This window comes from Hypoxylon trugodes (assembly GCF_022578975.1).
Source record: "Hypoxylon trugodes strain CBS 135444 unplaced genomic scaffold F4822scaffold_6, whole genome shotgun sequence".
Taxonomy (NCBI): domain Eukaryota; kingdom Fungi; phylum Ascomycota; class Sordariomycetes; order Xylariales; family Hypoxylaceae; genus Hypoxylon; species Hypoxylon trugodes.
In genome coordinates this window covers 2,229,845-2,245,347 of record NW_026250021.1, presented here as the reverse complement: position 1 = coordinate 2,245,347, position 15,503 = coordinate 2,229,845, and the positions used below count along the sequence as shown (strand labels likewise).

General features: G+C 45.8%; 7 protein-coding genes across 7 annotated transcripts; 3 read left to right on the top strand and 4 right to left on the bottom strand.

The window, feature by feature from the left end:
• The first annotated feature begins 107 nt into the window (after positions 1–107).
• F4822DRAFT_293737 (fungal-specific transcription factor domain-containing protein) lies at positions 108–2,456 on the top strand. Its single transcript, XM_051455072.1, has 2 exons — positions 108–352; positions 435–2,456. Exons 1-2 carry the CDS (start codon positions 254–256, stop codon positions 2,358–2,360), a joined length of 2,025 nt encoding a protein of 674 aa, XP_051313614.1. The 5' UTR covers positions 108–253; the 3' UTR covers positions 2,361–2,456.
• Positions 2,457–2,742: 286 nt separating this feature from the next.
• On the top strand, positions 2,743–4,901 carry F4822DRAFT_293909 (amidase signature enzyme). Its single transcript, XM_051455076.1, has 2 exons — positions 2,743–3,304; positions 3,360–4,901. The coding sequence occupies exons 1-2, from the start codon at positions 3,050–3,052 to the stop codon at positions 4,617–4,619; spliced, it is 1,515 nt and encodes a 504-aa protein (XP_051313613.1). The 5' UTR covers positions 2,743–3,049; the 3' UTR covers positions 4,620–4,901.
• F4822DRAFT_293811 (uncharacterized protein) lies at positions 4,663–6,824 on the bottom strand. The gene is made up of 8 exons (XM_051455075.1): positions 6,540–6,824; positions 6,290–6,472; positions 6,182–6,238; positions 6,091–6,137; positions 5,846–6,033; positions 5,152–5,786; positions 4,949–5,080; positions 4,663–4,894 (listed from the first exon to the last, which is right to left on the bottom strand). Exons 2-8 carry the CDS (start codon positions 6,392–6,394, stop codon positions 4,706–4,708), a joined length of 1,353 nt encoding a protein of 450 aa, XP_051313612.1. The 5' UTR covers positions 6,395–6,472; positions 6,540–6,824; the 3' UTR covers positions 4,663–4,705.
• Positions 6,825–6,956: 132 nt separating this feature from the next.
• F4822DRAFT_430583 (uncharacterized protein) lies at positions 6,957–7,317 on the top strand (the record flags this gene model as incomplete). Its single annotated transcript, XM_051461325.1, has 3 exons — positions 6,957–7,097; positions 7,161–7,208; positions 7,267–7,317. 3 exons carry the CDS (start codon positions 6,957–6,959, stop codon positions 7,315–7,317), a joined length of 240 nt encoding a protein of 79 aa, XP_051313611.1.
• A 70-nt stretch (positions 7,318–7,387) lies between these two features.
• Positions 7,388–9,853, bottom strand: F4822DRAFT_294117 (kinase-like protein). Its single transcript, XM_051455079.1, has 4 exons — positions 9,703–9,853; positions 9,468–9,648; positions 8,607–9,383; positions 7,388–8,555 (listed from the first exon to the last, which is right to left on the bottom strand). Exons 2-4 carry the CDS (start codon positions 9,489–9,491, stop codon positions 7,590–7,592), a joined length of 1,767 nt encoding a protein of 588 aa, XP_051313610.1. The 5' UTR covers positions 9,492–9,648; positions 9,703–9,853; the 3' UTR covers positions 7,388–7,589.
• A 1,731-nt stretch (positions 9,854–11,584) lies between these two features.
• On the bottom strand, positions 11,585–13,647 carry F4822DRAFT_293652 (S-adenosyl-L-methionine-dependent methyltransferase). Its single transcript, XM_051455069.1, has 6 exons — positions 13,338–13,647; positions 13,143–13,269; positions 12,956–13,079; positions 12,523–12,901; positions 12,348–12,426; positions 11,585–12,293 (listed from the first exon to the last, which is right to left on the bottom strand). The coding sequence occupies exons 1-6, from the start codon at positions 13,518–13,520 to the stop codon at positions 11,980–11,982; spliced, it is 1,206 nt and encodes a 401-aa protein (XP_051313609.1). The 5' UTR covers positions 13,521–13,647; the 3' UTR covers positions 11,585–11,979.
• Positions 13,648–14,613: 966 nt separating this feature from the next.
• F4822DRAFT_430580 (cytochrome b-c1 complex subunit 8) lies at positions 14,614–15,329 on the bottom strand (the record flags this gene model as incomplete). Its single annotated transcript, XM_051461324.1, has 3 exons — positions 14,614–14,834; positions 15,044–15,231; positions 15,304–15,329. 3 exons carry the CDS (start codon positions 15,327–15,329, stop codon positions 14,614–14,616), a joined length of 435 nt encoding a protein of 144 aa, XP_051313608.1.
• Positions 15,330–15,503: the final 174 nt, after the last annotated feature.

Here is a 15,503-nt window from a genome sequence, read left to right as displayed (position 1 = left end):
TTAGTGACGCTTTAGGCAATCGACGATGATCGGGTTTAGCCGACTTAGCGTCTCAATGAGATGGGGATGGCTAAACTACAATCAGCTTAGATCAGAGACGACGATAGGACCAACCCGATCGGCTATCGGCTAACTGCGACGGAAATAAGTCGATCCCACCAACCTCGCCGTTTGAATCCGATTCTCAACTTCTTCGGACAACGGCAGTATGCTATTATGAACTGGGTCGAAGGGTCCGGTACACGACCTAGCCATGGGGGATACTCTACCTCGTAGTCCGAACAGAGCATCATCAGCTAGGCTCAGCAGGAGCACCAATGCCTGTATTAGGTGCCGTAGGCGGAAGCAAAGGGTGAGTCAGCATCTCCTTACACGGGATTGGCGCTCGTAGACAAGCAGCCCAACTAATTTCTTTCTTTTCTTGGATTTCTCAGTGTGACCTTCGCTATCCAAAATGTTCAAGTTGCGAGGTTTCGCAGGTACCTTGCTTGACTTACGACAGCGAAAAACAAGCTGAGGTTCCACGTAACTACGTGTCTATCCTCGAAACGGAGGTCAGGCAATTGAAATCCGAACTTGAAGGGCTCCGCAGACAGAGTGTTTCATCGACAACCTCTGCCAGTCCAGCTCCGACTAATCAAAATGACCGTCAAACCGTCAGCTCACCCACTGACGTTCCAACGGTTCAGTCGGTCGCTTCCGATCCGCAGGAAGTTGTTAAATCAATGGGTTTGGTTGTGTTAGAGAGCAACAGCCAACCAAGATTCATGGGGACGAGCAGTGGTGTTACCTTCGCTAAAATGGTTCTTGCTTGTGTTAAATCTGATATTACAGTCCCAATATCACCAAGCCCGCCAAGGGGTTCCTCGCTGCGAGTGGCGGCGCCACCGCCTATCATATCCTCTTCACTGCCTCCACGCCACGCAGCTCAACATATTTCGGATGTGTACTTTCGCTACAGAACACCGCATGTACCCATCCTAACAAGGTCCAGGGTCGATGAGGCCTTGGGGCGTGTATACGGCGCGTTTGACTCGCATCATGCCGACTTTTCTGAAATCGCGGAAATGGACCTTTTTATTGCTTACATTGTCTTCGCTGTGGGACTTTGTAGTTTACCCCTAACAGGTGGGACCAGGCCTCCGCAGAGCGAGGGTTGTTTCAATTCCGCTCTTCGATGTATTGATAAGTTATTCTCGTACTCACCTAGCGATCTCGAGACCTTAACCGTGGTACTGCTCTTAGCCCAGTACATCGCTTTGAATCCCAGCAAAGGGAGCCTATGGCAATTGACTGGCATAGCACTACGTTTGTGTGTCGACTTAGGCTTGCATTGGGAGACCGAAGCTGTTTTGGCTCTACCTGAAGCGACCCTTAACGAAAGACGCCGACTTTTCTGGGCTACTTACCGCTTTGATCGCACACTGGTCATTACTCTTGGCAGGCCATTCGGTATTGCTGATCAGAGTACGAGCGTCGGGTTTCCAGACCCATATTCTATGGGTACAGCGGAGGCTCATTTCCAGCGTATGGCCAATCACATCGTTTCTCTGTACAAGCTCGAGTCGGAAATTAAACACGTTCTTTATCACCAGCTCCAGGGGGCGACACTAGCATACCCCCGAGCTAATTATTCGCTATGGTTTCGCGACGTTCAGCCACGGCTTTCTGCTTGGAGGGACGGAATACCTGAAATATCCAAAGCAGATCCCGATAGCATTTACTCACAGCAGTGCTGGTGGGATGCTAGGTGGCTGAATGCAGTGTTACTACTCCATCGGCCCAACCCTCTAGTTCCAAATCCTACGACCGAGTCGCTACAAACATGTTTCGATGCAGCTTGCCAAATGATTAAAGAGATCAAAACATTGCAAAGAGATGGAAGAATTTGTATCATTTGGCAATATGTCCATGGTCTTTTCCTTGCCGGTCTAACTATGATTTATTGTATTTGGGAGTCTCAGGATGTTCGGGATAAGGCGCGAGTCCTCGACATAATGACAACAGCACAAGATTGCGCAAGTACCCTCACAGCCCTAGCGGAACGTTTTCCCGATGCGAGCGGCTGCAGAGACGCCTTCGAATCTCTTTCGGCAGCAACTATGAAGTGGTTAGTAGCAAGAGAACAAGGCAATAGCAATCAGCCGATATTAGGAAACGAAATCAATGCCTTGAGACAGCACATACCTTTCTCCACAACTGCCTGGAGGGCCGACCAACCTACGAGCATCTTCCCCGACGAGCCGTTTGAATTCGCCGAATACCTCATCGCAGCATCACAATGGCCCGGCTCCAATATGGATGTAGGAACCGCATTCGGCATGCAAGACATATTTGATACATCGGGCGCGGAGTTCTGATAGGGTACATGGTATAAAATGCGAAAGTTCGCGTAGTCGAATGGCGTAACAGCGTTGATATGGGAATCTGCTGACTGAAATTAAAAATTGTAAGATATAGGTCTGACAGCTCGGGGCTATTGAGGGGGTTTTGGCTGACTCCAAGCCCTGCCGTCTATATTAGGCGCCCCAGCAGATAGGCAGGAATAGCTATGGATTTGGTATTCGCAGATCACTGCATAAAAGCCTACCTACCTACTATTAACATCACCATGAAGTTTCTACTGGTACGTCGAGGATTGTTGTTGTCTTCAACAGGTTATAACACTATCGACACCAAGGTAACAAAGGGAGTCTGCTTCGACATATTTGGTTGGGGGTTTGCACATAGTAGTTCGGTTAGGGGGTGGCTTCCTGGGTAGGGCCTAGCAATATTTTATCCAGACACTTTACCACATGTACTACGGCTCTAGGTACCTATCGCGTCCATATGAACGGGGCATGAGATAAGGTATGTGACGCTGTGTCGTTGCATTCCCCCTCCTTTATCCCCCCCCTCATTCGATGACTACCTAGGTACCTGAGGGGTCGGAATCTTCCTAGGTTGAGGTATATCATAAGGTGCTTCGCTTAATTGGTACCCAAGTACGCACAGGGCTGAATCAATCTAACCAATCGATATACTCATTACCATTATAAGTGCCGCGAAGATGCTTGATGTTCATGAGATCACAATAGCACAAGCCCAGGATGGCTTCCGGCACGGCAGCTTCTCTGCTAAAGAGCTTGCAGGTGCATTTCTCAATCGTATCGCAAAATGGGATAAAGCCGGCCTGCGAATCAATTCAACAATGGCTCTATCGAAAACGGCACTAGAAGAAGCCACCGCGCTTGATAATTACCTACAGGAAACCGGCCAATTGAGAGGAAAGCTCCATGGAATCCCTGTGTTAGTGAAGGATCAAGTACGTACCATTTCACAGAAGCAAGATGCCAAACTAACGCAAACGCTTTGCACAGGCCGATACAAAAGGCATGGTAACCACATACGGCTCAGCGGTGGCGAAAAACAATATCCCAGACGAAGACGCTTTTGTTGTTACTAAATTGAAGACAGCTGGCGCTGTGATCCTGGGTAAAACTACACTTGCGGAATGGGCTTCTGTTTGGTTCAGTTTGAATGGCGCAAATGACTACGAGTTCACAAAGAACCCATATAATCTCGGTCACGATGTTGGCGCATCATCGGGGGGATCCGGCGCGGCCGTAGCAGCAAATTTCACCATCTTAGCAGTAGGCGAAGACACTGGTGGTTCAATTAGGGTACCATCATCGTTTTGTAATATCGTCGGTCTTCGTCCCACCCCTGGGCTCATCTCTCGAACGGGATTCTGCCCGCTGATCAAAACACAAGACACGCCAGGTCCTATGGCACGGACCGTCACAGATTGCGCACTCATGCTAGACTGCATGGTAGGCTTCGATCCGAAAGACGAATTTACAGGTTTTGCAGCTACTGCAGCTGCCCTAGGACTACCTAAGGGGGGCAGTTACGCCACATTTCTGCATGGCGGAGTTAGCAAAATAAAACAAGCAAAGATAGGCATTGTGAGACAGAAGTTCGGTCCCGAATCAGATCCGCATTGCAGGGCAGTCAATACAGTCGTATTAAGGGCAATTGAAAAACTCCGGGATGCCGGCACGACCTTTGTTGATGTGCATATCGACAATCTTGATCACTACATGATTTACCCGCTCACATACCTCCAGAGATCACGCAGCGATATCAATAGCTTTCTAGCCACGAAGCCTCATCTTCCCCAAGATATCGCGGACATATTGCCAGAGGTGTCGGACAAACCCTACATAAACATGACGTGCGCGATCGCACATGGTCCTGTTGACCCTATGGACGATCCAACTTATCTTGACAAGATCCTCCAGAGGGACGAATTCAAGCGTAAGGTGGATTGCCTTATTGCGTCGCTTGGGCTCGATGCACTCACATTGCCGGATGTTCGGGTACCACCCCCACGATTCGAAGACGCTACAGACGGCAGGTTCATGAAAGATGGGCAGGAAGACTTCCCAACCAATACATTCCTCGCTAGCGTAACCCGACATCCAGCGATTTCGGTTCCAGCTGGTTTCACAGAAGATGGGCTGCCAATAGGTATTGAATTCGTCGGATTAGAGTACCAAGAACAACATTTACTGGAGCTAGCCTATGGTGTAGAAACCATTATAGGGGCTAGGAAATCCCCGCCTAATCCGCTGTAGATAGCGCCCCATAACGAAATTCACGAACTTGTCGAGTATCATTTTCCCTTTTCCTGTCAGATGCATTTGACAATCAGGTATAGGTGTCAAACTATTTTCGCAGCGTCGGTTGTTAAAACGTTCCCCTTTCTTTTTACCTGAGTTAGCACCCACCACGATCCAATCGTTAAGACAGTGAGGCCACCTCCTATGGCTATATACAGCCAGAACCAAACTGTTAAAACCGACTCTTTTCCACTAGCTTCCCAATTAAACACGCCCATCGAGAATATGGACTAACAGCCTTAGTATACGGACGTTCTTATTACATTGGTTGAGAGTGTACTTACCGCGACAGATGTCAACGGGAGATATACCATCGTTACCAGAGCTATTGTTCTCATCTGCGCATTTTCCTTCTTCGACTCGTTAGCTATCCTGGTATTAGTAAATGTTTGCTGCCTTCCAACGTGGTCCGATGCCTATTCATTACTTAGAATCAGTTTCATTCCGATAATTGAGCTGGCCAGCACGAAGTAGCGATCTCTCTTACCATTTGGGTAGTGAATTTCAAGCCATTCAATACCATAACGCAATCGTCGATCCCCTTATCGTATTCGCCCCCAATTTCAACGAGGCGCTCTCGAATCTGCATTTCAACATTCAACGAATTCCGGTACGCATATTGTCTCGCAATATTTTCTTTTTCGAACACTAATCCTCTGTGCCGTTTTCCTTTCTTTCTCGTGGGGACAAATGCATACTCAAGTTCACGGATGTGTTGACCCATATAGGAAAGCTGCCGCTTCACTATTTTAATCTCTTTCACGAGTCCTTCAGCAGCATCGTAGAGATCTAATAGATCGTCTGTGCTTTCGCCGTCCCTATTGAGAATAGTTTCAGGGTCCCGGGAGGTATTACTTAGTGCTTCTAAACCCTCTACGGACCGGCGGTTAACTTGCTGTACTCGCCGCATGATCCGGTCACGGTCTAGTTCCATCAAGATACCAGCAGTCAATACCGGGTGATAGATGGCATGGCCAGCTTTGGTTAGACGCTCCTCTATATTGGAAGATTGTTCGTCGTCGCACCCATAAAAGACGGACAAACTTATCCTTCTATCTCTCAAATAAGTTGAAGAGAGACCAATATGGTTTGAGCCTTCCGCGCTCGTACACGCCGAATATACTACAGTGATCTCCATTATTAATTGCTAGATATAGATCCTGTCAATGATAATAACTTACTGATGCTATTCCCATCTGGCTCTCCTTTAGAGCAGTACATGCGGGAGAAGTACGGAACTTCTCTTCGGATGGTTCGGACGATCGCGGGGTGAATTCGAAACAGATCGATGAGTTTTCCGAACCCCTTTTTTGAAACTGGGAGATGCGACGGCGACGAACATACTGGGTCATAGTCACGGCTAAAAATTCTGACACGAATCTGTCAGTTATTGATGATTTGAACGTGGGTAAAGGACAGACTAAACATGACGAATGCCCCAGGCTCACAGCCTCGATGTATTGAAGTTTCATTCTATCAATTGTTAGCGAAGTAGCATAGCGATTCGATGGTCTTGCCTCTTCGATCCATCTCTGCAGGCTCTCATCTAACTCTATTCTTTCGCACAAAAGTTTCTAATAGCAGTTAGCTCGTATTCACAGGGAAGAAGTCGAAAGGAACCATACGCCATCGGATGAAAGTTTCCTGATTATCTTAAATGGTCTGGGTTCATATTTGAAGTTATCAAAATGGTTGTCATCGAAAGACGCCTCGGGATATTGCCAGTCCATACTGCCGTAAGGCTATTTCGAAGTAATTGGTACCTTTCCTTAACTCCTTACTATAGAGGAAGATGTGGTTACTCGATACTAGATACCGTATCTATTAGAAAATTGCACATCAAAGTGTGAGGTCTTTTTTGCTTTAATGCTTCCCATCATATCCCGCAGAGCCTCATTATAGTTGTAATATATGTCCTCGGCAATTGTATAATTCGTTGGGCAGTAATGCATTGATTACATAGAGTTACGATTGACACTTGCTGGTTGGTCGACGATGTTGGGGTTTCCTCGCATGCGATTCTTCTGCTGCTGTAATCGCGGCCAAACCTCCAATCGTGAAGCGGTTTCGGATGGTGTGCTTAAAGCAAGCCACCAATGTATCCCCCCACAAGTGCGATAGACGAAAAGGTAAAGTTGCATATATGTAGACGACACGCTGACACCTCCCTGATGTGGCTTGTGATTGAGAGTATAGTTAATGAATAATGATTCTGGAGAACTCTAGAGAGAAAATACAACGGCGATTCAACCTTACTGTCTGCCTTGCACTTCTATGAATAGGTGGCTCAACATGTCTTCTGCTATCCACACGAGCAAACCCAAATACCCTTCACATTGGGTCCATTCAGTTCTCAGATGCACGTACAATGACGCCAAAGACATTAAACAGGGTCTAGACGAACTTCTTGGGGCCAATGAATATATCATCAAAGTATGTACTATCTGTGTGCGTTTCGACTATATATTAAAGTGTGATGTTGCTAACTATTCCAAGCATCGTAACGGCTACTGGGTTGTATGGGCACCAAGAAAACTAAGTGCTGTATGTAAACGTACCTATCGTTATGTGTTCCGTCCGGGTCCTAACTTGTTTGGCCTAGTCAGATGAATCCAAACTCGAGAGCAATGCACATCTGCACTACAGGTCGTAATATGCTAGAAGCCATCGTGCGGTACTTCAATTTAGGAGGAACCCATTATTATATACATTTATCATTAGGGAAATATCATGAACTATACAAGTTTCAGCCCTAGTTAAGCCGTCTAATTACCCCTCTTCAACTCCAACCACCGTGAGGTGGGATGTACCTAAGTGCCTGGCGTTCTAATGAATAACCAAAACCCCCTTTTGTCTATCTATCCATACCTAAAATACTTTCCTTTTTGAATCCATACTAAACCCCGATATCTTATCTCTCAGGGTCTATTGCACTCCATTGTTCGTCGGAAAATATCCTTTCTTTAGGTAACTGTCGTTTCTACACTTGGTTGAAAGTGCATCTAAGCTTTTCACAACCTCGGCCGCTGCTGGGCGCTTATCACGCTCAATGCACAACATCTTGTCCTCTATGAACGTGAGGAATTCGTAAAAGTACTGTGAGCATCTCGGATCGCGGCGAAGATTAGATATCCAACTCCGAACTCCTGGTTTCAGCTCCGCCCCGCTGCCATCGCCAATGGTGTGATAGAACTTGTCTTCGCTTACACCATGTAGTTTGGTGTCACTTTCCCCACGGCAGCTAGGGAATTCGGTTTCCACAGCTTGAGGCCCCGAGATGCAACAGGTCACGAACTCGAGGTACGTGCATCCTAGAGCCCAGATGTCCGATTTTCTGGAAACCTTTGCCCCTGCAATGTCAAACTCTGGCGCTTGGTATGTTAATGTTTTCTTTAATTTGCTCGCGGTCTGGACCGAGATAGAAACCGCCCTGTGAAACCTCATTAATCCGAAGTCGGAAAGCACCAGCCGCCATCCAGTGGGGCCCGGGTTCCCAGGTTTAGAGAACCAAAGGATATTACCAGCCTTAATATCGCCATGACGGCCATATATAGGATAGCCCTCATCCTTGTACTTGTCTTGGTCCTGGTGGAGCATAGAAAGTGCTTTTGCGATTCCGAGACACTGCTCTGCCATCCAACGTACCGTAGCATTATCGGGATTTGCCATGAATTGTGTTTTCCAAAGATGGCGTAGATCTCCGTTAGCCTTTGGAAATAGTAAGTAGTATTTCCCTGCATCGTCGTCCTTTTCAATTGTAGCTAGTAGTGGGATGAGATGCTTGTCAATACCATAGCTATACTTTCTGAGAGCGTCAACTTCTAGTTGGAATTCATTCGCATTCGGTGATTTCAGTCGTTTAAGCGCGAATGAATGTGAACCATCGCTATACTGTCAGTTTTTAGCACATGGATACTAAGAATCCCTTGCAATGAAACGTACTGGCTGATTTCGGAAATGATAATGCGAACGATGCATTTTCACTATGAAGACATCACCAAAACCTCCTCGCAACACCACCTCTTGAACATCGGGATCGAGCGACTTAATCTCCAGCTCAAGATGGCTTTTCTTCTCTGTTAAAGGTAATATATCGTTGGATTCTAATACATAATGAGGAATGACAGCGTCGGGCTGGTCGAAAAAGGGCGCGATGGCCCACCATTGACAAGTGTTGAACTGATTCAAGGTTAAGGACCTCCATTTATTATGATCTTGAAAGAGGGCCAGCAACCGATCGTCGTTAATTTTGGGACCGTTGGTATGCCTTGAAAAGGAAAACTTATCTCCGTTTCGTTTGACCGCTGGTAAAGGAAGATAACTATCATCAACTCCTTGGTCGACGAACCTCTTGATGCATCCAGCGTTCTCACACAATACGAGGATGGCAAATATTCTGAAGTATGAAATTCCACATTTGGGGGGATATGGAGCACATATCCTACTCAATAACTCGGGGACCTCGGACTGTGGGACCCCGTCATTTTGAAGAGCGATTTTCACGAGGTCCGGATTCCTGGCTAACTGGAGTTCATCAAAAGGTATAAAGCAGTGATTCTCGTTATTGGTATATGATACCCTAGCATTCCACAAAGCGTCATATAAAGATTCCGATGTTCCTAGAGACGGTTGATTCATGATAGTCCTGTTTGAAAGAATAACATTCTGCCGAAAGCCTTCGCCGCGATCGTGGCAGTGATGATGGCAACTTTTATATCCCTTTTCCGCAGCCACCTACGAGATAGCGCACTGTTAGAATACCGCATATATCTACGTAGTGTGAATTTGTGGAACATGGCGTACCTCGGCCGGTGGGTTTGATCCCATACTCTCCGCAGGTAGTAGAAAACGTTAAGGCTAGGGTATATAGCCTAGGTAACTGGAGTCTGTGGTTTTCAAGGGTGTTATGGTAACCAACTCTATTGATTGATAGGGTGCCTAGTCTGTGATATTGATTGATCGGGGATGTATTTATATTCATAAACTACTTATTTTTAGGACTCAAAAGAGGCAACCGACAGACTTTGGGGTCTTCTACCATCAATGCAAACCGAAGTAGGCAACAGCTATCCCAGTATTTGGCTACCTAATGCATCTCGAAGGAGGAATTGACAGTCCAGCTTCACAGCCTTCAGAGCCTTGCATTTTAAGTCTCACCTTTCTTCAATCCTAGCTACGAATCTCGGTGAGCTAGATAATAGAGTGGCCTTTTCTCGAGGCCGGATTCAGCCTTGCGAAGTAGGAGTTTACTATTAACGTAAACCATTTGGGCTGGCAAAATGCAACGGCTAGTAGGTACATCTAGCTAAAAAATGCCTCAAGACTTCTTCATTGTATCTATATTCCTCAGCAATGAACTAGCAAGAAACGTAGCTGAATTTCGAAATGACAGATGAGGACATTAATCATCTGTGCTACACACCACACACACACCATGGTGCCCCCAGTTAGTCTGCCCAATGCAATGCTGAGGTGAGAACTTGATATTCACACGGCGCTATGCGATAGAACGTGGGTATTTTGGGTTATGATAAACTTTTAAAAAAGCTCGCGCTTTGATCGTATTAGAACTCGAATAAAGTTCCATGAATCTAATGCCACGAGAAACATTAATAACGATGATAGGACCTTGGGAATTTGGTCTTAGACCAATAGATGCTGCCATAAAGCAAGCTGAAATCCAATGAACTCATGACAACATTACGGGTGTTACACAACATATATAGTGCATGGTCCATGCATATAAAATGCAAATATTAAGCCATATTCGACACTGCCTGCCTAACCTATTACCCGCCCACCACCTCGTGAAATTGGGGGCAGGGCAAACCACCCAAGCGCTCTACAAAGGCTTTCAATCTCAAGATTGAATAAATTTATTTAGTGTCATTTTCGCGTTGGTCTGTATCGGACGAATTAGATAAAACTAGAAATTCTAAGAACACGATGATATAAATTATTGGAAGCCTCACACCCAATTCTTGCCAACACTGACCTCACTCGAGGCGGATAATAAAACAAATCTTGTAGTACCCAGTATTACCCATCGAAAACTCGGAAGTGTTTTTCCTTTTACCATGTAGGTACAGAACTGCGCCGATGGAGCGGGGCGTCCCTAGCTTACTATAAGAGTGTACGATCCGCCCACCAACCTCTTGACTATCGACCCGATGTAGAGATCGATGGAAAATTTCATGCTTAGCATACCACTACACCTGAGCCCCTTTGAAATATTTACTTTATTCACCATACCTCACTATATCAAGTCGTAGCAATGGAACTTGTGCCGTCGCGATCGGGAAGAGAAGAGAATAGCTTCGGTATTAGAGAATCTGCATTTGGAGACGAGGACAACACGACGTGCACGGCATGCTTGATAGAATATAGAATCCCAGGGTATCTCGTGAACCCAGAGAATCTTGTCAGGGTCTTGCAAACCAATTTCGCTGACAATTATAAAGTCAAGGTAGAATCTCAGGTATGTCCAATTGCGTACACAGTGTTACTAACATGGTATAAAGCTTAGAAATGACAACTACTCAATATCCACTCCTCGAAGACTCACGCAGGTAAGGCCTGATGCAAACTCCAGAATAACTGAAGGAATCTAACAAATTAGATCGAGCTCGTCAGTTGCAACTGAATAGCGGCCGCTTGCTCACTGGCTATGCGGATGGGATTTGTAAACTAGTACACATTGAAAATATACCCGATGATAATAAGAACATCGTGAAGATGTTGCTAGGAATCGGAGGTATTGGGACATGTAACGAAGTCAACGACCCCTAAGACTGGTTTCATATTAATAGTTACGATTTAAAATAATAACGGCGTAGACATTCATCTCTCTACTCATCTATCAAATTACCTACCTAACAAGTACTAGGTGAGCATTTACGAATAGGAGTGAGAGTAAATACCTATAGAAGGGAGTAATGGGAGTTCTTTGAAAGAAACTACCTAGGTAGTCTATATTTTAGTTAGACATATTTTTATCTAGGTATCTACCTGCTACGAGGTAGGTAGCCATAAAATCTTAATGAAAGGCCCATTCAATACCATACTAAGGATATGGAATATCCGAATGCGCTTCGCGGAAATTTACAAGGATTTCAAGGTATATCTTTGTTGACAATGGCAATGACATGGCTAACTTCGATAGTTGATATCGAATAACTAACTGGGTATCGTTTGAGAGGGGAATCCAAACTCCAAGAATAGAAAATTCCATCGAAGGCACGTCGACTCGCCAGTTACCACATCCCTGCTTTGTGTTCGTCGGGCCAACGAATGAGCAATATCGCCAAGCAATCAATTATTTCAAGACAGCCACGATAATAGAGTCACAGGTCACCTTAGCGTACTCGGACAGCTTAAGTATCTTAAGCCCAGCTTGATCGAGAATGGAGGCCCACTCGGCCTGTGTCCGCTCACGGGCAGCGAAACACGTAAGCATAATAAGGTCGTGTCCAGCAACTCGCCAGGACGCTCCACGTTCTGGGACTACCATTTCATCGATCAATACTTTGGACTCTGATGTCATGCCGACTCTAACATTCCGTAGAATTTCGATAGCTTTATGGTCTGGGTAATCATGGAGAATGTTACGTAGGTAGTACCCACGAGCCCCTAGGATGTAGGTTAGCGTCCACCGTTATAGCCAATATCGTTGAAGAGTCTTGCCTTTCAAAGTTTGTGGTTCCCACATGCTCTGGGCCTGTGCTTCCATACCGTCCCAACCCGGGAGTGGGCTTTTTTTCACCTAATCAAGCATCCAATCAGTTAAGACTATTATTAAGACTATAGGCAGTTGCTTATGGCTCCATTGGCCACCGAACAAAGAGAAAGGCAAACCTACTCGTTCAACAACCTCCTCCTGCTCTTGAAGGATGATACGGCCAGGTATACCCGGATATCTCTTCTTGAGAGCAACACATTGGTGACCCATAGCTCCACCAATGTCGACAAATAGGGGGGTTGAATCAGTCGCGCCCTGAGCTAGTTCCTGCTCGAAGTCCAATACATCAAAAGGAGTACTGAGACCCAGTCGGTGGGTCCGCATCATCGTTAGAAACCCATCCATCTGTGCTGGGTGCTCCTCCATCCATTGCCAAAAGTTCTTGTCCGTATTCCGACCGATATTCCATGGGATATACTTGTTATCGGTAACATCGGCGTAGTTTGTCTCCTTCAAGAACTGTGGGAGGGCACCATACGCGGGGATAAAGACTTCCATGCTATAGAATCACATCAGCATTGCCTTTTTATTTAGCTATACCAAGGATGCGTACAATTGGCGAGGTGCACATTCGGCTATTGGAGTCGTCATGGCTCTTGTTATATTGGTGGCACCGTAAGCATCATCCCCTCGTTGGGAGATAAATCCGAAGGCTTGATAAAATCGCAGTAGCCGTTCTACTTCGGGTTAGTAGAGCCACTAGAATCATCGGTATAATAGTAATTCTGTGCAACACGTACTTAACAAAGCAGGGTCCATTTTTGTTTTTCCCGCAAGTTCCGCAATGGTGGCAGTGCCGTCCGTTTTAGAGAGGATGTCGAAGAGTTTCGTGTCAACTCCAATAAATGCCATTGCTAGTTGAAGGTGCTGTGTCGCTATGTTAGGCCGCTCCTAAAGAAACGTTTTTCAAGTGAATTTATTGGCTGGTGACTTACTCCATGAATAACCCTATAAACAGTGTCACCCGGAGTCTCCAAGGCCCAACTTAACCTCTTGGTTGCATCAAAAAGCCTCTGGCGGTCATCCTCTTTCAGCGATTCAGAGTTCTTTTGGACTTCATCTATCAACCCCTCGAGCCTTGTTGCTAGCGATGCGGCGTCAACTGAGATAGAACCCATGTTCGCTAGGTAGGTTGTGTGAAGCTTGTTGAATATTTGTTATATGAGTAGTGTAAGTTGCTATATATCTTCTGGGCCTATTATATGATGAAGATATTATATTCTGGGCTCCATACGGGAGGATTTTGCTTTGGTTAAATACCCATGGTTCAAGAGAATACCTGAGTACGTGACGGGATACGCTGCATGCTAGCTAGGTAGGCAAAGATATCTTGGGAGAATACGCCACTCGAATTGCAGTTTCCTTTTCCATACGCCGCTAGGAAAAGCTACAGCGTCTATCAATGGCCTAGCTCGACACTTCCAAGGTTGCGTCAACCTGAGCTAGGTATGCAGTCATGTTTGGGGCGTCCAAATCCACAAATCGGCATATCTCCTATTGATACCGTGTGATCATCCAAGACGTATAGTCCACGGACCTCTTATTCGTTTACGACGCAGTCGTATGCGGACATAACTGCATTAATAATGTGTTGTTATACGCATTATCTTGTAAATGCCGCTTCATATCTTGGGTCTTGTGGATCAGATCTACCAACATCCCACATGCACCCGGGGGCATCCATGATTCATTACCTAGGTATAATCTGGAATTGTTAGTATAAACACGGTAGTTCGAAGCGACATCATACCTAAATACGAGTGAATACGAATACTTGGCATGAGACATAACTACTAGGTATCCAACTAGAAGCCAAAGTGGTTGTTCAATGATAGATTTTATAATAGTCTTGACATACTATAGACAAGTAACTTTAAGTTACTAGTTAACCTATTGGCTAAACCAACGGAACATCTAACTCTTAACGAAACTGAGACATCAAGACTCAAATTAAGTTTCAAAATAGTTGTGTTACGTGAATTCTGTTGAAAGGCTATAGACTATTCATATGATTGATGACGCATTCCGAGGTTCGATGTAAACAGGACGGCAAGCTCCGTGAATATCGTAGTACGGGTTTACGTGAAGACAAACTGCCAGGGGGGTTGGTTTGAATTATGAGTGGTCAACGTATACGTTCCTTAGTCACCACTAGACTCGGACCTTCCAGTCTTGCTGTTAAGATACTCGTTTCTGTAACATTATTGTCACTCATTGCGTCCGATGTGGGTTCTTCTGGGAGGTAACATACCGCTTGTTAGCCCAGTCCATGGCGTAGTAGGCCACCAGGAACGGCGGGGCAAAGTACAAGACTTGCTTGCTGAACCGACGCCATGTGTTGAAAATGGCATCGTGCACCGCGCCGGCAAATATGTTCTGGCGATTCGCGCTGAGACTGTACGTGATAATGCGCTTCTGGGGTTGAATACAACCTGCGAGTTCGGTAAGTCAACGCCAAGGTGTCATTGAGGCGACTTTGTGTAGGTGTTCCACATGCAACTTACCCAAGTGGCCCCAAGTGTCTTTATTGAGATAGCTATAGAAGTCAGACCATCGTCAAGAGACCGGAATCCTCTAAATCAGGCTAGAGTAATCACTACTAATCAAATGTAAAGATTATGACCTGACTCTTCCGACTTACTGATTGTATTTGCCAATAGGAAGCTCGTCGCTTCGAAGAATCTGTGACGGATGCATCCCGCCGAGATGGATATAACTTCGGATGTTAGGGAATTGGTTCCAGTGTCAATTGAGTCGCGGAACGGCAATGTGAACACCGTGCTTCCGTTGCCAATAATCTCGTTGATCTGGTTCGAGCTGGATAAGAAGCTACGAAAGTGGATTGACGATGAAAGAATTGAAGGATTAGCAACGGAGCCGGGCAATCAATTCAGCCCATACTTAAGAGCACGGAGGAGCGCACTCATCGTCGGTCCGAGCAAGCCACGAGCCCGGTGGTGATCAGGTCGTTTGGTTAAGTCCTGCTAATATGCAGACTGCTTACATTGCGGGGAGGAGCTTGACCAATCCTAGTGCGTGTATATAAACAATACAGAGAGGTATACTTAATTCCTATTGGTGAAGTAGGATTACGTACTTGG

Bases quoted from the DNA above. Each gene is read 5' to 3' on its own strand.
- F4822DRAFT_293737 (XM_051455072.1), top strand. From the start codon at position 254: ATGGGGGATACTCTACCTCGTAGTCCGAACAGAGCATCATCAGCTAGG. The intron at 353-434 runs GTGAGTCAGCAT...TGGATTTCTCAG, and splicing joins GCCGTAGGCGGAAGCAAAGG to TGTGACCTTCGCTATCCAAA.
- F4822DRAFT_293909 (XM_051455076.1), top strand. From the start codon at position 3,050: ATGCTTGATGTTCATGAGATCACAATAGCACAAGCCCAGGATGGCTTC. The intron at 3,305-3,359 runs GTACGTACCATT...CGCTTTGCACAG, and splicing joins CTGTGTTAGTGAAGGATCAA to GCCGATACAAAAGGCATGGT.
- F4822DRAFT_293811 (XM_051455075.1), bottom strand. From the start codon at position 6,394: ATGGACTGGCAATATCCCGAGGCGTCTTTCGATGACAACCATTTTGAT. The intron at 6,034-6,090 runs GTTTAGTCTGTC...GATTCGTGTCAG, and splicing joins GAGCCTGGGGCATTCGTCAT to AATTTTTAGCCGTGACTATG. The intron at 5,787-5,845 runs GTAAGTTATTAT...AGATCACTGTAG, and splicing joins GCCAGATGGGAATAGCATCA to TATATTCGGCGTGTACGAGC.
- F4822DRAFT_294117 (XM_051455079.1), bottom strand. From the start codon at position 9,491: ATGGGATCAAACCCACCGGCCGAG. The intron at 9,384-9,467 runs GTACGCCATGTT...GCTGCGGAAAAG, and splicing joins GATCAAACCCACCGGCCGAG to GGATATAAAAGTTGCCATCA. The intron at 8,556-8,606 runs GTACGTTTCATT...AAAAACTGACAG, and splicing joins ATCATTTCCGAAATCAGCCA to TATAGCGATGGTTCACATTC.
- F4822DRAFT_293652 (XM_051455069.1), bottom strand. From the start codon at position 13,520: ATGGGTTCTATCTCAGTTGACGCCGCATCGCTAGCAACAAGGCTCGAG. The intron at 13,270-13,337 runs GTAAGTCACCAG...ATAGCGACACAG, and splicing joins TTTATAGGGTTATTCATGGA to CACCTTCAACTAGCAATGGC. The intron at 13,080-13,142 runs GTACGTGTTGCA...AACCCGAAGTAG, and splicing joins AATGGACCCTGCTTTGTTAA to AACGGCTACTGCGATTTTAT.